Below are 21,767 nucleotides of genomic sequence, written 5' to 3'. Positions count from 1 at the left end.
TTCACCTAAAAAATGACAGTGACAGCGACAAAATTAACAGTTCACATAAAAGCGGCAAAAATTTAATAACATGGGCATGGCCTACTTCGACTACAATCATTTAGAATAACCCTGTATTATATTATACTTATATTTTTTATTGTACCTACGTAATCAACAGAGTAAACATAATTACATAAAATATACAAAACATATTACATATATTAATTTATCACTGTTAAAATTGCAAATCAAATATTTTTCAAGATTTTCTGTGGTGCAGTTTTACCGGAAATCGGCAAATACAAACGTAGAGCCGCATTTATAAATTGCATCATGCATAAACTCCATGTTTCATTGTTTCATTAGGTAGTCCGCGTCCGGTAGTCAGTTTAGTGACACGAACCGCACTATACACGTAGCGTGCACACGACAAAGAACGACAACTTGGAAAGACTAGTGAGGGTGTTTCTAGTTTTCTACGCCCGAACTCTGCATCGGCTTGTCCGGTGATGCACGATTCTAGTTACATGGTAGCGTTGTGGAGAATAGACAGGAAAGATAGGAAATTTCTTTCTATCCGAGTTACATAATTCCACTACTGATTTTATTCACTTTCTTGGGGCGTACTAATAGCAGACATGCGCATTAAGGCGGCTTCACTCGAGCGGCCGTATGTCCCCTCCCTATTATTCTATACTCCTTGACGAGAACCTTAGCATCCTTCTCTCTTTTCCAAGGTAATTTACAATGTGCGGCAGATACGCTATAGAAGGGATGGAAAGTGGAAACTTTAACATTTTGATTAAAGCGTTGAGCAAAAATACTTATTACACAAAAGCGTCACTCGGAATAATTAAAAGGGGATCAAAAATGAGGGAGTGTGCTTATAAATTGTGAAAGCCACAGACCAACTCTAAAACTTGGTGTCCTTTTCTTTTAGGAAAGTTAGTGAACTGTTAAACCTGATTTGACAAAAAAAAAAACATGGTCCATACGATTTTATAAAATTTGCAAAGCTAGAACCAGGCTGCCTTACGCTCCTTCGCAAGCTTATAAATGTTAAAAGCGTAATACATGTGGATGGTCGAGATAATTGTGGATTTTATAAAACATGGTGGAAACATCACCAACCCACGTGCGACCTATTCGTGTCTTATTATTGTTAAAATACATTTCGCGCGAAACAGAAATAATTTTAGTACCCCAAACACATACCTAATTCAAAAACAGAAGCTGGACAGCAACAGCAAAATCGCAAAATTAAAACACAGAAAAATGCACAGTACTTTTGCACTCCTCTGCAGTCAACACAAAAGTGTCTTTAAGAATAAAAGAATAAAACATGGCCGTTCATCCCCTGTCGGCTTTCAAACCCCCCCCCCCCCCCCGTGGTCGCTGGCTTTTGTTGGCGGTTGGTTTGAATTCAAAAGCGGTATATCAGGTGTTTTTTTTTAATTTCACCTCGTAGTAGGCGTTGAACAGTCGATTCAACGCCTACTATGACGTAAAATTAAAAAAAAAACACTCCATACAAGTCTTGACTTATATACGTGTAAACCTTGAATTGTTCAATTTACTGTACAACGGGGGGTGATCGAGAAGGACTGGAAATACAACGAGTTGGCAATACAATTATGATCATTTTTTAATTCTGCTGTTTGCAACACTGCAAACGGATATTTTTTTGTTGGTTTATTTGACAAATATTGTGTGATTCAAAATGATTATGGATAAATATGGCAACTATGTACGAAAATGTATGTGGCAACTGTGTAGGTGGGGTAGAGTTGACATTTGCATGATATGTCATAGGCGTGCATTTGATTTTTTTATACCATTACACATTGACTTGACAATTTTCCAAACTCGTAACATCAAAACAAAAAGTTGCCGAGACAACATCATAATAAGTACTAGGGATTTTGAGGTAAAACACTTTTTGGATATCGTAATGAAAGTGGCACTTTTTTACATGCCAAATCGTAGAGAAAGTATCACTTTTTTACACGAAAAATCGTAGTGAAAGTAGTACTTTTTTGCATCATGTTATTCCATCTCCTAGGAGATGATTGTCAAAGCATACTTATTTTTTTTTGTAATTTTTCATAAATCCTTTTAGACCAAATTTTTCAAATTACATCGATATGCAAAAAAATTACGTGTACAACACGTTATGAAAGTCTCTTTTGTTCACTTATTTGCTTGATTAACTCGAGCTACGCCCTCATTAATTAAACTGCAAATTCGTGAAAAAAAGTATGTCTTTCATAATTAGTTGTACAAATGACTATTAACATTGGCAACGTTCGCTCGCCGAGTCTATTGCACATTGCACCGACCTGTCCACATGTTTATTTTATTAACCTCTATAACTCTGTTTGTCAACAATCTGTCATTGGATATATCGGTGATCAAGAAATTTGTAATCAAATGTGCCTAAGCTACATTATTTTAAGACCTTGTGTAATCAACGGTAACATAAGAAAATAAAAATGGAAATGGTTGGCACTAGTGATTGGTTCTGTCAACACACTGCTCAATCATGTGGAGGACATTTGTCCTTACCAATCACGTCACACCATACAGACTCTGATGTTCACTCCGGGATTAGGGTCCAGCGTTATAGAATTAATAAGACACAGAACTGCAAAAATTGATTGTGTATTATGGCGCAATTGCGTAAGACACACTATTGACGTAGAAAACAGTTTTCAGACAACTCAGCCTTATCCCGAAATTGTTATACACCTGAATGAAGAAGACGACAGTGATGATGAATTGAACGATTTATGAGTATATGAATTTAATTCAAATTATACATTTTGCAAAACAGAAACTTGTTATTTATTAAATGGTAATAGATAGGTTGATTTAAAAACTTTCTAATTCAAAGCGTCTTTTACCTGCTGCTGTTCACTTGGGCGGTTTGTCAATCCCGCAATAAATCATTTGACATAAGTTAACAATTTTTATAATGGCTCGTTAAACCCCTAAAATTTTATGAGCTCTTAGCTACTTTGGACGACTATAAATTAGAGAGGCTCGCAATTTTAACCAAAACAGGTTTTTCACCCAACCAGGCAGTTTTTTTATATTATGTTACTTCTGAGATATGTACACGCTTGTTTTACTTAATTCCACAATATTGTAAATATGAGGCTATACACAAAATATTGGAATCATTATTAGTTAAATTTGTAAATCTTACTCCATTAAACTGAGACAACAGTGTTACGTATTAATTAAGACCATAGTATAATTTTGAACTAGCGCTTGAAAAATATATAAAAAGAAGACACCTCAAAAAAACCATTAATTGTATGTACTATTGCGGCCAAAAAATTTCGTCCGTCACTGTCAAGGCCCCGACATGAAGTGTAAATTACCCTTAAGCACCAATAACCTCGTTTTGTTATCGTTATTGTCATTTTGACAATCTGTCATTCAGTCCATCAGTTCAAATTTTGTGAATACAAAGGACAAGTTCCACTCTTACACAATTACCACACGACCGCTAGTCGCTAGTGGCACTAGAGACTAGAGGCAGACTTGCGGCTATTTTTGGATTAAAGTACCAAACAGAGAACCGTGGAAATTACACGAGTATGCCGTAGTTTTTAAAAAATCAAACGAAAAACATTAAGGCAAAGACAAGGAAATGAAACATTTATTTTTGTTTAAGTACTTAGCTAAATCAAAAGATAAAATGAATGAAGTTTAAAATCAATACTTGGTCATTGCTCCATTGGCGTCAATAACTCGTCTTACACGACGCGAGATGGAGAGGCATAAATCTCTGTGATAATTCCTATGTAATGATTGCCATGCATTAGTAATCGCAGTCAAAAGTTCTGCCCTATTCCGAATCACTTGTCGTTGTTGCAAATTACGAACCAAAAATCTGGACTGCGACTTGGCCAATCAAGAACGTTTATGCTACCATTCTGCTACCCTATGTGCTGAATGCATTGAACAATTGTCTTGTTGAAATATGAAGTTAAAATTCGGAAAAATTCTTGAAACTAAAGGCATCATCACGTCTTCAAGAATCCTAACATAAACATCACTGTTGAGCCGATCTTCTAGAGACAACATTAGCCCAGGTCTATCTACTAAAATCCATGCCCATATGTTTGCCGAAAATCGACCGCTCCTTTCCGTTGTATTTGCTTGTATTTACCCCTTCAACAGCCGTCATAAAAAGGCTATTCCGTAATCTATGGAGAAGCATATTATCTTCTTCTGCAGTAAATGTGCTAGGCCTCCCTGAGCCTTGGCGTCTTTCAATAGTTCTATTCCATTTTGTCTCCATTTCTGAAGAATGGACGAAATTGTACTTTTAGGTATACGAAGGTCCATCGAAATCTGAGCTTGGGACATTCCTCTTTGTGCAAGAGTTACCCGATGGCATTTTGCTTGACTTTCAAAAGTGACAAGTAAAAACATCAATCATAATGACAATAAGGAATGGACTACACCGATTTTTTTGAAATGACGGAAAAATGACGGCCGAAATTTTTTGGCCGCCATAGTACGTTTTTTCATATACCGGGTGATTCAGATTGGTATTCGCGCCCCTATATCTTTTTTATTTTAAGAAAAAAGTATAGTAAACCATATATATTTGTAAATCGCTTATGAAACTACAATAGATGACGTTGTCAAATCTTCTCTACGATGACATATGTCAAAGTTAAGACAGTCAACTTTTTTTTTTTAAATAATACATTATACATTTCTTAGTCTATTCTTGTAAAGCTTTTTTTTCTACATTTGAATGTGTAAAAAAAGTTGACACTTGCAATAGGAAAAAATCGAGAAAAAAAATAAAATATGATTTAATTTATTCGAAAGTGTTATTTTATAAAAAGAGCTAGTTAGCCATGGAGACAATTGAATTTTGACATTAATAGCGTCAATTATTAACGTACCAACATTTAAATAAATAGCTATGTTATAACCTACATTTACATAAATAACTATGTTATAACATCTGGCTTCGAAACCTAACTTCTTCCTGACTATACCGCTTTGAATGCATACACGATGAAAATATGTACCTACCTAGTTGAATTTTGATAGTGCATGAATGACGTGATGAGTCTTGGGAATCGTATTCGAATTATTCGAATATTTGAATAGGTGACTATGTAAAATTCGAATAAGTGTAAATTCTAATATTCGAATAAAGTAAATTCAGGATGGATCGGGTATTTCACTGTCAAATAATTTTATTTTTTGGCTATGTAATTCTTAAAATAGTGAGATGCAGGGAACCAACATAACGCGAATTTAGCATAGTAAATTCAGTATGGATTTGGTATTTTGTCCGAGTCTCAGTTTTCTCGCCGAGGCGCACCCGAGGCTTGAAAACAAACAAGGTCAAATCATTTTATTTTTTGGCTACGTGGTTGTCTTGTAAATAGTGACATGCAGGGAACCAACATGTGTGAATTTACAAATGTTTGGCTTACTTGTTCTTTTTAGAAAATAACGCTTTCGAATAAATTAAATATTTTATTATTTTTCTCGATTTTTTTTCTGATGTAAGTGTTAACTTTTTTATACATTCAAATGTAGAAAAAAAAACTTTACAAGAATAGGCTAAGAAATGTATAGTGTACTATTTAAAAAAAAAAGTTGACTGTCTTAACTTTGACATATGTCATCGTAGAGAAGATTTGACAACATCATCTATTGTAGTTTCACAAGCGATTTACAAATATATATGGTTTGCTATACTTTTTTCTTAAAACAAAAAAGATATGGGTCCGCGAATACCAAACTGAATCACCCGGTATACCGGGACATTTTTTTAACATTGAACATAGCCCATACTTATTCCCTATGTTCAATTTTAAAAAACACAGGTCAATGCATGTATGTAATCACGTAACCAAGGTAACCAAAATAAGTACTTGACAGTTTAACAAAATGGTCAAGTTGTTTGAAGAAGAAATACACATAATGCAGTTATTCTATGCCAATCAGAGCATTAGAAATGTGCGTGACATTTCCAATGCAACACATGATAGACCAATTCCATCAATCGGAACAATTTTTAACATTATTTCAAAATCTCTGGTGTTCGGTATAGTAGGTTGGATAGCAACTCACAATGCATTGATCTGTGTTTTTTAAAATTAAACATAGGGAATAAGTACGGACTATGTTCAGAGTTAAAAAATAATAATAGTAGTTTATTTGACGAGTTTGTGTGTAAATTGGGCCTCTTTTGGCACGCGTGGGCCATTTTAAAACGCGAGTGAAACGAGCGTTTTAAAGGCCCACGAGGGCCAAAAGAGGCCCAATTTACACACGAACGAGTTGAATACAACGTTTTTTTTGTCGACGAGCCCCTTAAAGGCTCCAGATCGCTTAAAACCTCTAAAATTAGCTTGAGGTTTCGTTTTGACAAGTTGTGACATTTATCAAAATCCGTTCACATAGGAGAAAATTCTCAAATTCTGACAGTGTCGAACAAAAAAAATAGATTCATGTGATCGATGGCGAGTGTGACATCTTAAATAACATCTGCCTTAACCTAACATGTTGGCAGAAATGTCATTCTGAAAGTGTGATAATATACGCTTAGCAACTGATTCTATTCACATTAACACCTGGAGTTCCCTTTCTGGAATTGGTAGATCTTAGATGTCTCACAACTATGTTATGCAAGTCATTAATTTTTCTTCGTTTTGCATTCTTGGAATCTATATTGTCGTCGGCATTGGTCAGTTTTCTCTGGGGAGCAAGTTCTGGGACACCCTGGAGGATTGCAATATAGTAAGACAGCATAAGCTTTATCAGTATCACCAATGATATATTCCTGTTCATCAAAATATTGCTGATTATTCTCTCTTATTTAGATAACCACTAAAGCAATCTGTAAATTCCAATGAAGGAGTACAAATAGCTTGAAGTGTTATTGCGTGGAAGCATTTGCGGTTGATATATACCGGGTGAGTCAAGTTTTACCGCCCGCACGATTAACCCTACTAAAAAAATAATAAAAATCACGAAACTTGAGGGTTACATTCGCTTGATATAAGACTTCAAATGTGTGCTATCAATTTTCCGTTATCACTTCATTCAGAGCCATAAAATTTTAAAAATCGATTATGGGCAAAAAAACATTTTTTTTCGTACACGCTCATAATTCACAATTAATTCAAAGAACACATTTATGAAATTCACATCAAAAAGAAAATTATTCGTTTTTGGATTATTCCAATTTTAACAGTAAGAGCGAAAAATGACCAAGATTTACAGCTACAGTGCCATAAATAAATATCTCATTGTTGAGAAACATCTGTTGGCAACTTTTCTAGTAATGCTTAGGCGGCAGCGGAGTTCCTCCCGGCGGTCAGAAATTTTCAGGTCTTGTAGCAGGTAGTGAACGGTAAGGGATTAACACTGGTGATAAGAATGATGGGGTAATTAGGAATTACATTGTCTTTCCTAAAATATTAAATTAAATATTTCTTTATAAGAAGACATAGGTACTTCTTGCGACCAATGATTAAAACCATCTCTTTTTTGGTGGGATGCAGGGGTAAATCTCACTTATAAATAACCATAATAGGCCCGATAACCTCGGGAGGAACTCGTCCGTTAAAAAGGGTTATCCAGGTAAAGAAGTGACCACCGGGAGGAACTCGGATACGCCCAATGCTTAAGCCCCTAAAGGGTACCATAAAGAACCTACGTCAATTTCTTTTGTGGAACTGAACGTCCAATTTAATAATAAATCATAGCTAAATTTTGAACTTCAAATTCCATTTATTTCAAAAACCTGTGATGTTTTCATTATTTTAATGACACCAAATTTTTCTCAAATGTTTGAAAGGACTCTCAGTGAAAAATTATGTATATTAATGTGGCGGTTATTGAATTAAATCGAAATCTTTACCTGTTTCATTAAACATTTTGAAATTTTTACAGATTGTTCTTGTTGGAATATTCAAGCGATTCAACGATTCTGCGTTCTGCGCACCCCGGCGCGCATACACATTGACTCCATCACAATACGTTGTACTGAATACACATTTTATTTAATAAACCTTTATCTCGTTACGCTTTACACGTTGTGTAGTTATTTTCTGGAGCCACACACGTAGGTTCCGGATCCACCACAACCAACAGTTCTGCAGTGATACACAATCATCCCTGAATTTTTTGAGAATTTTAAATTGATTAGAAGTGGGTGTTTTCGCTCGGGCGGTAAAACTTGACTCACCCGGTACATGAGAATTATGTTTTGGAGCTTTTATTTTCACAAAAGTGCCGTCGATAGAGCTATCGACGAACTCCCCTCATTCCAGCAAATCTTCTAAAAGCCTCATTAACACCTTGACGTTTCTCTCATGAAGGCCAAAAATTATTTGTGGTGCAATGGCCCACTTTTAACAACCCTTTCAAATCAAGTAAAAAGTGATAATAATTTACCCATATTAAACTGTAACCCAACAGAGCTAAAATAGACACAATTTTGAAACCTAATCACAATTCACAATACAATATGAATTTACCGATAACTGTCTGACGTAGCAAGAAGCCACAATGCTGACAATATCTGCCTTTCAACAGCAATTTCTGATTTACAGTGTTCATTAAAGTGTTGTTCAGCTACTTTAGGATTGTGTGTATCGGATTTAAGAAATATCAGAACATCACCATGGATGTGTCTTTGTCTTTATGATGAACTTGTTTTTTCTATTTTTGTGTTCCATAAAAAATGACGTGAAGTTGGCAACTGAGAAATGGCAACCCAAACTTTTCAAGTTCTTTACACATCTCTCTTTGAAATGAATTATAATTTATGTAAAAAACAAGTGAACGAAACTGTTTGGAAAAAAATAATTCATTTAATTTTAATTAAAAAAATACTCGTGTCCATATTTTGATAGGCAACCCTGCAGAAACATATTTCTCTATTCATAATTATCTATAATATCTAATGGTATTTCGATTAAAAAACAGATGAACGTCGAAATCATGCAGTGTGATCTTAGACTATAATTTCTTCAGTAGGTATCATCATCGCTACTTGAATTTTAAGAATCAAGAAATATTGTGAGTAATAAACAGACATCTGCTAGAAATTAAAGCCCCACTTTTAAGAATTTCCGTAACATTCATTTCCAATCTGTTTAATTTTAACCGGCAAAACTTGATTAAAGGCAGAGTTTCAATGGCAGCGTGAAAAGTGACAGATGTCACGTGACATGTGATTTGAACCGTTCCTAAATAGCGTGTAAGTTAACTTTCGTCCGAATTCACCTTCATACGGCGACTCCTTTCAAATCTAAACGCACCCAAGGTGTTCATTTTAAATTTCCGGTCAAAGTTGGCGTTGAAAAGTCGATTGTGAACGCACCACTCTTGTAAAAACGTACTTCTACTTTGTTTCGGTGGCAGCAATTTTCATTCAAATTGGGGTATTACAATAGTAATAAACGTATAAATCACTACGCCTCTTCATTTGATGTAAGTATGTTAAAATCTTGTTTAAAAGTAGCATTATTTTATTAGACTTGAATTTTTGGAATTCTTCTATGAACACATTTTGTTTGGGGTGTCTCTTCGAATGATATTTTTGCTTTTGTATTTGTGCCGAAATCTATCACAAATAAACCAGTCAACAGCTATAGAGGTGGTGCATTGAAATAATAATAATCATAAAAACAAAAATTTATTTAACGCACATTAATCTATTCAAAACAAGCAAGAAAGAAACAGAAAATAATCAATTTGTTACTTCAGTGTTGGTGTACAATTCTTTTGCTAATGCAGAAGTCCGTTTTCCTACATCAACACTGCTAACAAAAAATGAATAGAACGCGTTTTAAATCATCTTTTCCCGGCCTTAGTAGGAAATTTTTCACTTTTCCTAACTCAAATTAGTATTACAATGTTAAAGTTTTCCCAAACTCCTGTAGAAAAAATTACATTCGTCGCACTGAAACCACGTGACACCGATCTATATTGTTGGGAAATGCTATGAACAGTTCTTATTTGAGTCTTTGTTCAACGTTGTTTTTAGATAGTACTGGTCGTTTTACACAAACCAGTTGTTTCTTATGTCGTTTTAGGGAGTCGATTCGTTTCGTTTTAAATTCGCACTTATCACAGCAAAACCATTGAACAGCATCTGCTGAGAGATGCGTTTTCTTATGTTGTTTTAAATGGTTGCGTCTTTTCGTTTTATATTCGCACTTATCACATTTAACAACATCTGCTGGGACATGCTTTTTCTTATGTTGTTTTAAATAGTTGCTTCTATTCGTTTTATATTCGCACTCATCACAGTAAAGGCATTGAACAGTTAAGAGATGCTTTTTCTTATGTGATTTTAAATTGTCGCTTCTTTTCGTTTTATATTCGCATTTATCACAGCTAAACCATCGAACAGCATTTCCTGAGAGATGAATTTTCTTATGTCGTCTAATTTTAACTTTATATTTCGTTTTGTATTCGCATTTATCACAATTATACCACTGGATGGCATCTGCTGAGAGATGAATTATGTTATGGTGTTTCAGGTTGTTCTTACGTTTCGTTTTGTATTCGCATTTATCACAATTATACCACTCGATGGCATCATCTGATGAGAGATGAATTTTCTGATGTCGTTTAATGTTTTCGTTATATTTCGTCTTAAATTCGCATTTATCATAATTATACCACTGGATGGCATCTATGGAGTGATGAATTGTTTTATGTTGTTTTAGGTCGTAGTTCCGTTCCGTTTTAAATTCGCAGGTATCACAGCAATACCACTGGAAGTGGTGAAGTGATTGCTTTGCGGCCTGGTGTTTTTCCAAAACGGTTGCCTCCTTTGTCTTAAAGGAACAACATTCGCATCGGTACCACTCTCCTTCACTAACATTCTCACAATCTTCTTTTGGGTTAAAACATGAACCATCCAAATGTTTAATCCACATTAAAATGGAATATGTTTCAAAAGTGCACTTCTGACAAATGTAGCTTTTTACAACAGTGTCATTTTTTAGTTGATCTTGCACGCAATCAGTGTCCTTTCTGTGATATTCCCTGAAATGTTGCTTTAAAATGACCACAAGATCGGTTTCAAAATTGCAGCGCTTGCAGTTGTATTTTTCTAAATAGTTTCTTTCGCATCTGGATGATTCGAGTGGCAACCGGTGACGTTTCGTGTGATTCGGCATGTAGAAAGGTGATTTGGTCACGTAAGGACGTCTCTTGCAATTGCGAATCTTTCCGTAGCCACATTTCGGGATACTCTCGCTATATTCCAAATTTTCCATTTTGATTTTTTAATCTGAAAATTTAATTTCATGTCAATACTTAAAAAAAACTAATCATAATACATACAGGGTGTAACAGAAATAAGTACATTAATTTTAACCAGTAACAGAACTCGTCATGATGAACAATTTTTCTATGTACCATTTTTTCCAAATCGGCAATTTTGTTTAGCATTTTCCCCCCCATAAATTAACGACGCGTTTGTGTAAACCTTCAAAGCACAGGTTGTAATAATGGACAGTATTTTGATTTGTTTGGTTTGGAAAAAAACCGGTAATTGGTGATGATGAGAAGTCATAGACAAAAAAAAAAAAATCTTATAAAAGTTTTTTCGTTTTCCAGATACAAATGATTGAAAATTTGGTTAAAATTCCTAGTACGCTGCTGAGTTAATGATGATTACCTGATTATCTTGGTAGTTTAGCAACAATAATAATCTAAGGTGCCCGTCAGTCACAAACGTAACCTTACTCCCCTCGATTATTTCCATAGAAACATTTACAAAGCAGTGTGCTTGCACCTACGACTTCATTATGGCGTTGATGTAATAATGGTTGCTAATGAAGTGAACAAATTCGGACAAATTTTCCCTAGGTACTTATTCATAGGCGTTGGATATAGGGTAATTTCCTTACTTTTGATTTCACCTCCAAAAGTCATTTACGCAGAATAATTATGTGTCAAGGATACTCCACTTTTTTTTCCAAACTTATTTCAGAATCACCCTGTACAGTATGAGTCAATTGTGGAGTATTTCTGAAATGGTCTTTGATGCAACCAAAAATACATTCCAGTATTCACTAGATCTGTAATTTAAAAAAAATTAAAACATTAATCCATGATTGCATTGCTTTGAGAATTGTCAACTTTGTCTTGACAGTTTTTCTAAAACTTGGTTATGAACTCTTATGACTCAAACAATGAGAAAGTGGATATGGTTTCTCATGTACGGGGTACCTATGTCGTAAAAATGGCATGGTCGCTGCAGATCTGTATCTACACCTATGTCGTAAAAATGGCATGGTCGCTGCAGATCTGTATCTAGAGAAGTATCCAAATTGCAGTCACATTTCTATTTATTTAAATTTTTTCCGAACCTATACAGGGTGGTCCCGATATAACCTGCCAAAAAAATTCTGGGCCATTAGAAGGATCTAACAAATCCAAAAAACCCCCCTTCGTTAGGTCCAAAATAATGGGGATAAATTAACCCCTATCCACACCCATTCGACGCTGCTGACCACAAAAATACGTACCTACTCAGGAATTAATTGTTGGTGTTTGTAAGGATGACAGTATCTAAGCAACATAGGTACCTGAATCGTTTATGACAAATCTCAAATCTGACAAACTAAATCAAATTAATGACATTTATTGAAAACGCTGTACACTGTGTGCGTTAATTCACCAGCTTATTTAGGTACAAAAGCTGATTTTGTAGACTGAGATGAATGAGTAATAATTAATAAATAAAGTGGTGTTCCTCAATGTGTAAATAAATGTAGAGTTAGTGTGTGCAAAACTGTGAAAGAACTGTGTAATAAGAGTATCGTCTTAATTGTGGTTAAATAGCCAAAATAATGTATTGAATAAATTTATTTACACTTTACATATTCGTACTTTTAACTCTAACTGAAAATATCTACTAACTAATGAAAGGTAGGTAAACTAGACTAGAAAAATTATTTTATAATAAATGTACATTTGAGTACGGTGGTAGCAATTTTCATAAACAGAATTCAGCATTTCTGGGTTTTTACGAATCTGTTACGCGTTTCTGGAGTTGGCCTTTTGTATTTATTTCAACTTCGTATACCAAATCTTTAGTGTGGTCCCAAAAATTAAAATCCAGAGGGGTTAAATGGAGGATCGGGGACGCCATCGCATTGGAATCAATCAGAACCAACCTCACATAAATGCAGATGTAGCTCCACAAAAGTAGAACGAGACGGAAGGACTCCTTCAGGAAAACGCTCGCCGTATGGTCGCCTTGCCGGTCTTGAATTACCACGTGTTTCGCCATAGAGTAAATGAAAATCAGCGTATTCTTGTTTTGTGAATTTCATAACTTTTTGAAGGATTCGCAAATTTAAAATTAAACTTGACAAATGTCATAGGTGTTGCAGGTACCGTTGCTAAAGAAATTGCAGCCAAGTAACCAGAATTACCTTTTTAAAACCGATTAACTCATTAGCGTACAGCAAATTTTGACCAAATTTTCAATTATTTTTATCTCGAAAACGAAAAGACTTTTAGTAGAAACTTTTTTTGTGTATGAGTTCTACTCATCGTCACCTATTACTGGATTTCTTCTGGCAGGTTATATCGGGACCACCCTGTATAACAAGGTATGTGCCTCAGCACATCCTGTCTTCACATCAAAAAATATATTGGTAATACCCGAAGAAAATTTGGAACCGCGTGAGATAAAAATATGTATTGGGATTTTTGTGGGACCAATTCTCGCTCCATGTAAAACAATCAAATGGTGAAGTGTATGATATTTTTACGAAGTATAAAAATGTAAATGTGGAAATGAAGAAAATCCAAAATCCTCTATTTTCAAGAGCATTTCAGCAACGATTTTGTATAAATTTGTGGGCTGGTCTATTAGGGAGTCGTGTGGTATGTCTTCATTAGAAATTAGCTTACATGTCAGCTAACTTCCCTCTTTAGGTAGGACCATGGACCTAGTATTGTCAGGACGGAGCATTCCCTATACCGTCAATGCTTTAGAGGCGGTATCAGTCGGCCACTCTCTAGTACCACTTTATGAGTTTTATGACTCTTTTCAAACTATGCGCCAGCGTTAGTGACACTGTTGGCCCTCTGTTGAGATCTTTCCACTGGCGCGTCAACAGGGAGTAATTGAGGAATTTGGGCATTTCAGCCATTTTAGTTTCGGCTTTGTGTGAGTGGTTGCGGCGTGATTTTTCTCTGTCTTTGAGTGTTGTTTTATAGTCTTTTTATAGTCACACTCAATGATATCCCTTTCATCAGTACATATGTTATGAAGAACACATGCAGCCATTATCAATTTAGCACAAAGTTTCAAGTTGACATTGTCCAGATGTCTGAGTTGCCTGAATCTACCTTTCTGGAGTCCAAAGGCGTTTTCAACCACCACTCTTGTAGCCGATAATCGAGAATTAAATAATTTTTCATTTCAGGTTAGCCTTCTATTATCTTTGAATGATGTAATTAACCAGTATAAATTGGGATATGCTAAATCGCCAATAAGGAAACGATTTTCCATTAGATAAGGACTTTGCACCATTTTGGCATAAAGTGAAGATTTTCTGCGTAATCGTGCATCACGAAAAGAACCAGGTTCACCACAAAATACATCAATAAACTTCTTTCTATGATCCACGACACCCTGCAAAAGTAAGCTAGGATAATCCTTCCGGTTTATGTAAGGCAGTTGCTTCCTATATGGCTTAGGTATTTCTATGTGACTGCCATCTATTGCTCCTATGAGTATGACATTATTTATTCCTTTTTTGGCTGCGAATCGGTCTATAATAGCAGTAATATTTTCTCCAGTTGGCCATTTTATTATTTGATATCTAATTTTCAGTAGGTAGAAATTTTAGCACTCTTCTCATACATCTATGAATAGAGCTGTAAGTTACATTAAATCTGTCTGAGACTTGTCTGTATGTTTCAAGATTACCCAAATACCATAAAGTTAATAAAAATGTTTTCTCTGGAGTAATTTTTTCTCGTCCATCACTATGTTTAGGTCATCAGTTCATTAAAGTGTTGTGCAACTACTTTACGAAATCACGTACAAGTTCACACACTACCAATTCTGTACAACCAAGGCGGTCTCTATTTTAACAGGCCAGGACAATGGCTGTGTTGCCAAATTTCTTAGTGGGCCATTTCATAGCATCCTGAGTTTCAAAAATATTGGCACTTCCATAGAAAGGCGGTTCATTCAAAAATCATTTTGACAAGACAAATTCCTTCATGTAATGAAAACAGTTGATATTGACCAATAGTGTGCCGAATATCGCGAAAAAATCTAGTCGTGGTCAGAAAATGTGTCTTCCTGTGACAAAATTCTCCCTTCCGGCGAACAACCACGTTGACAAGGCTTTTGTTTCAAATTAATAAACAAAATGTCGGAAAATTATTTTGACGTTTTCCGAAATGGATTTAAAAATCGTTTCGGAAACGACTCCAGCAGTGATATTGACTACAGTGTGAAAACAATTTGGAACACAACAGCTAAATTGTTGCAGGAAAAGTACCGTGGTGAGTACAACCAAACCTTTAATCCGCTTTGTGAAGTTCCGAGTCTGATTCCAAATTTGTTAACTGTGTATTTAATAATTGTACTTTTAGATAAATAGAGCTCTATTTTGGTTTGAATTGTTCATTCGGGAATTTGTCTAGATGAATACAGGGTGGTCCCGATATAACCTGCCAAAAAAATTCTGGGTCATGAGAAGGATCTAACAAGTCCAAAAAACCCCCCTTCGTTAGGTCCAAAATAATGGGGATAAATTAACCCCTATCCACACCCATTCGACGCTGCTGACCACAAAAATACGTACCTACTCAGGAATTAATTGTTGGTGTTTGCAAGGATGGCAGTATCTAAGCAACATAGGTACCTGTATCGTTTATGACAAATTTCAAATCTGACAAACTAAATTAATGACATTTATTGAAAACGCTGTAACTGCGTGCGTTAATTCACCAGCTTATTTAGGTACAAAAGCTGATTTTGTAGACTGAGATGAATGAGTAATAAATAAAGTGGTGTTCTTCAATGTGTAAATAAATGTAGAGGTAGTGTGTGCAAAATTGTGGAAGAACTGTGTAATAAGAGTATCGTCTTAATTGATGACATAAAACTTTATGCATCAAAAAAGAATCACATTTTATCTTTACTAACAATAACTGAAAATTTCTCAAATGATATTGGGATGAGTTTTGGTATTGATAAGTGTAAAATGCAATCAATATGTCGCGGTCATTACGAACATTTAGAATATATAACTCAAGAAGGAGAAATCATTAAAAATTTAAATAAAGGAGAATTTTATAAATATTTAGGTATTAATCAATCAAATCATATTCAACATTCAATTATAAAAGAAAATTTAGAAAAGCAATTTTATTTAAGAATTAAATCTATTTTAAAATCAAAATTAAACGGTAATAATTTAATTAAAGCAGTTAATACATATGCTGTTCCATTACTGACCTATTCTTTCGGTGTTATAAAATGGTCCAAAACTAATTTACAGAACATAAACATTAAAACTAGAGTTCTTTTTACCAAATTTAGTAAACACCATCCTAAATCTGCTATTGAAAGATTTAATTTACCACGCGAAAACGGTGGTAGGGGTTTTTCAAATCTAGAAGTACTGCTAAAAAATCAAATTGCTTCACTAAAAAATTATTTCCTCAATAGAGCTCGTGATAACACCTTTTTTAATGCTTTAGTTTCAGCCGATAAAGGCTACACACCTTTAAATTTAAGTGATAATATAATTTCAGATATTGTTAAGCCAAATATACCTGACACTATAGCAAATATAAAACAGAAGTCTTTACATGGGAGATACTTTAAAGAACTGGAACAACCAGAAGTTAATATTCAGGCCTCTCATGCATGGCTTAAGAAATCAAATATTCACCCTGAGACGGAGGGTTTTATATTTGCAATACAAGATCGTGTTATAAATACAAGAAATTATAAAAAACACATATGCGGTTTACAATCGATAATTGATAAATGTAGGATTTGCGGAACTGAAGGGGAAACAATTGAACACATTATTTCTTCTTGCACCGTTTTGGCTCAAAGCGAATATAAAAAACGACACGATATATTCGCTAAAATTATACACATGAATTTAGCTGTTAAATTCAATTTATTAAAGAATACACAACCACATTATAGTTATACACCAGAAAGTTGTTTGGAAAATGACAGTTACAAGTTATATTTTGATAGAACAATTTTAACTGACATTCATATTAAGCATAACAGACCAGACATTATTATTTTAAATAAACAACAAAAGCAAGCATATCTTTTAGATATAGCTGTTCCAAATTCACATAATATAACACAGACATATAACACAAAAATTAATAAATATTTAGAGCTGTCCGTTGCTATGAGAAATCTTTGGTGTTTAGAAAAAATTTCGATTTTACCACTTGTAATTTCAGCAACGGGAATAGTCACGCAATCTCTTTTTAAAAATTTAAAAATTCTGGATTTAGATAACACATTGGTAGTTGAAATTCAAAAAGGTATATTATTATACTCATGTCACATCGTGAGGAAGTTCCTTAACATTGACACAGAACATAATACACAACAAAGTCAAAATGCGGAGGCAAGACGCCGGTAATTATGTTGATAAGCACTGCACTATTACTTGATAGTAATATCCGTAATAGTGTATGTACTCCGGCAAAATTGCCGTGCCGCCGGGTGGAGGTGGGATAGTTAAATAAATGTATTGAATAAATTTATTTACACTTTACATATTCGTACTTTCAACTCTAACTGAGAATATCTACTAACTAATGACAGGTAAACTAGACTAGACACATTATTTGCCTTCCGTTGGCATTTAAGCACATTTGAGTACGCTGGTACCAATTTTCATAAACAGAATTCAGCATTTCTGGGTATTTACTAATCTGGTTCGCGGCGTCTGTTACGCGTTTCTGGAGTTGGCTTTTTGTATTTATTTCAACTTCGTATACCAAATCTTTCGTTTGGCCCCAAAAATTAAAATCCAGAGGGGTTAAATGGAGGATCGGGGACGCCATCGTATTCGAATCAGTCAGAACCAACCTCACATAAATGCAGATGTAGCTCCACAAAAGTACAACGAGACGGAAGGACTCCTTCAGGAAAACGCTCGCCGTATGGTAGCCTTGCCGGTCTTGAATTACCACGTGTTTCGCCATAGAGTAAATGCAAATCGGCGTATTCTTGTTTCGTGAATTTCATAACTTTTTGAAGGATTCGCAAATTTAAAATTAAACTTGACAAATGTCATAGGTGTTCCAGGTACCGTTGCTAAAGAAATCGCAGCCAAGTAACCAGAATTACCTTTTTTAAACCGATTAACTCATTAGCGTACAGCAAATTTTGACCAAATTTTCAATTATTTTTATCTCGAAAACGAAAAGACTTTTATTAGAAACTTTTTTTGTGTGTGAGTTCTACTCATCGTCACCTATTACTGGATTTCTTCTGGCAGGTTATATCGGAACCACCCTGTATAACTCGACCTTCTTTTTTTTTCGGAAAATTTTGAACATATTAGACTCAAAGTTTGTTGCTTTAGGCAAAATTACTCTACCCCTTCAGGGTCTTGTGATTGTTGCCAAGCTACAAACTTTTCGTCATATGATCAAAATTTTCCGAAAAAAAAGGAGGTCTTGTTATACACTCACGGACAAAATTAACGCATTATTTTTTATTTTATTTTTTTAACTTTTATGCAGGTTTTCTTGTCAAGTTCTTTATGTTGAATTGTCTTGGATATATTAGTTTTGATTAACACTCATTTAGAGAATTAAGAAAACTCAAAACCGTTTTTTATAAGTGAATACCACAAATTTACAATTTATGGCGAAATCTGATACTATTTGATACTGTGCTTTTGTGGTTTATGATGACTGTTTCTTGTTTTGTACGATCAGAATGACCTTTCTATTGTATTATCTGCTAGTTGTGTGATTTTTTGTAATTAGAATGCCTAATTTAAATGAATTAACGGCTGTTGAAGTTGCTCCTTTAGCAAATGAGGGTCATACACAGAAAGAAATTGAACAAATGTTGTTAGTTCATCAATAGACAATATGCCGTATAGTAAAACAATACGAAAAGACTGGGGAATAGAAAAGACGGTCTGCACAAGGACGTAAAAGGTGCACAACGCAAATGGATGATCGCTATTTGTAAATTCAATCTTTACACAATCGCACATTTACAGCCCCTCAACTAAAAAATTAACTAATGAATGCAAGGCAAGTGAATGTAAGTGCAAAAATGGTAAGACGGAGGCTGAAGAAAGTAGCTTTCGATCAAAGAACTCCTCCCAAAGTCCCGTGGCTTCTCCCATATCATAAAATCACCCGGTTACAGTTTCCACAAACTCATGCAGATTGGGATGAACAGCAATGGAGAAATGTTCTTTTCACAGATGAGACAAGAATTCAATTGTGAAAGCCAGATGGACGTGATCGAGTGTACAGAAGATTTGGGGAGCGAAATACTGAATGAAATCTTATTAAAACCGTTAGCTTTAGTGGAAGTTCTACTATGGTGTGGGTGTGGTATAAGTTCGGATGGTTGTATGGAGCTGGTGAAGGTGAATTTAAGAATGAATGCCCAATTGATTTTTTTTTCACTCAAATGTGATAACTACAATTACACTATTTTGTTAAATTATCCCCTAATCTGATATAACGCTATCTTATGTTAGTTAAATGATTGTAAAACACTACTAATATACGTAGCACAGCTCATCATAAGCCACTTGAGAATAAAAACTTCATAAATGCTGCAAAAAAATTAAAGCAAAAAATATGCGTTAATTTTGTTCGTGAGTGTATTATAATTGACAATTAATTTCAGTAATTGAAAAAATAAACATGCCACACAAATGTTGCGTACCCAATTGCAAGACAAATTATGCTTCAAGCAAGTCTTCCTACATTAGCGTTTTCAAATTGCCATCGAATAAGAATGCAAGAATGATGCGGATTTTGGAACTAGAAAACTGGCGCGTGAGGTCTTTGTTGCTCGTTCCATTAGGTTTAAAATCCATTTTAAATTATCTATAAACCTCTATTGGTGGTAGGGTCCATACACCCGAGTGGGTAGCTTTTGCAGTTCTTATTTATTTTTAACAATTCATACTGCACCTTTATTAGTCTTTAATGGGTCTGTGTGTACGACTTTAGAAAACAATCTTGTCCTGAGCTGTACAGCGTATAGGTGGCATGCATTGGAATTTGCACTGGAGCTAATGCAATCACGGTGAACTAAAAGGACTTCTATCTTCATTATGGATAGGATACTTGTTCAGAATACAGGACTCTATTAAATTTTAGTGGTAATAGCTATCTTATAAAACAGGATACACATAATTACCTTGACTTGGACACCTGATATACTTTGACCGAAGTAAAATTGCAATACGAGAATTAGAAAAATCTTTCAGTGATGATTGACTGACAGATGACAATGACAAAATAGTAAGTGACAGTGAGTGATCATAAAACTTCAAAACTAGTAACTTTTTTTAAAGGTTGGCGAAGCAACGTTGCCAGACGTTAGTGGGCCATTCCACAGACCACTTTCTGAAGTCAGTGTCACGGCCTGTTAAAATAGAGACCGCCTTGGTACTATGGCGGCCAAAAAATTTTAGCCGTCACTTTCTGTCATTTCGAAAAAAACATTGTAATCCATACTTTACTGTCATTATGACTACCATCTTGATTATGATTGGATTTTTTGTGTGGTAAATTTCAAAACTCGAAATTATTTTGTCATTTTCTACTACGCAGAATGTTTATCTCGGGTACGACTACTCTAATTTTGTTCATTCATGTCGGATTTTTGGAATATCTGAGCTTTAAACAGTTTTAATTGATTTAATAATTGAAAGTGGGATTACGGTTCCTAAAGATTTATTTACACTTTGTGAATGTCAAGATAGTGACGGCTAAAATTTTTTGGTCGCCATAGTACACCTTTTTGAATACAACTGTACCAACAGATCCTTCAAATTTTTCAAAGCGAGGAGATAAATATCTAACTAGGATTTCAAATGATTCTATTCTTGTGGGTTTGTTTTTTTCCACAAGTTGGCGTTCTATATAATTCATAATTTCTTCAGTATCATCGCTACTTGAATTTTCAGAATCAAGAAATATTGTGGGTAGTAAACAAACATCTGCTAGCAATTAAAGCCCCACTTTTAACGATTTCCGTAACATTCATTTTCAATCTGTTTAGTTTTAACCTGCAAAACTTGATTAAAGGCGGAGTTTCAATGGCAGCGTGAAAAGTTACAGATGTCACGTAACATGTGATTCGAACCATTCCTAAATAGCGTGTAAGTTAACTTTCGTTCGAATTCACCTTCGTACGGCGACTTCTTTCAAATCTGAACGCACCCAAGGTGTTCATTTTAAATTTCCGGTCAAAGTTGGCGTTGAAGAGTCGATTGTCAACGCACCACTCTTGTAAAAACGTACTTCTACTTTGTTTCGGCGGCGGCAATTTTAATTCAAATTGGGGTATTACAATAGTAATCTATCTATATATATATAAAACAAAGTCGGGTTAGTTACGCTATTTATAACTCAAGAACGGCTGGACAGATTTTTATGATATTTATATTGTTGGATTTGTCTCCGCCCCGATTAGCAGAATAACTATTAAAACATCGAATAACTAACGAAAAAAAAATTATGAAGAAAATTCATTTTGA

At 34.7% G+C, this 21,767-nt stretch overlaps 1 protein-coding gene across 3 annotated transcripts in view; it reads right to left on the bottom strand.

Moving 5' to 3' along the window:
* Positions 1-21,767, bottom strand: part of LOC138134380 (zinc finger protein 43-like) — a 56,661-nt gene that overhangs the window by 9,935 nt on the left and 24,959 nt on the right. The window contains exon 3 of one of the 3 annotated variants that reach the window (XM_069052605.1): positions 9,660-11,284. The exons of the other annotated variants lie outside the window; for them this stretch is intronic. Coding sequence (XP_068908706.1) covers positions 9,996-11,270 — 1,275 coding nt within the window. The 5' untranslated portion in view covers positions 11,271-11,284 and the 3' untranslated portion in view covers positions 9,660-9,995. Of the gene's footprint in view, positions 1-9,659; positions 11,285-21,767 lie in introns of those variants that run through there. 3 annotated transcript variants of the gene reach the window in all.

This window comes from Tenebrio molitor, chromosome 7 (assembly GCF_963966145.1).
Source record: "Tenebrio molitor chromosome 7, icTenMoli1.1, whole genome shotgun sequence".
Taxonomy (NCBI): Eukaryota; Metazoa; Arthropoda; class Insecta; order Coleoptera; family Tenebrionidae; genus Tenebrio; species Tenebrio molitor.
The sequence above is the reverse complement of the archived record's forward strand: the minus strand, read 5'-3'. Positions and strand labels throughout refer to the sequence as shown.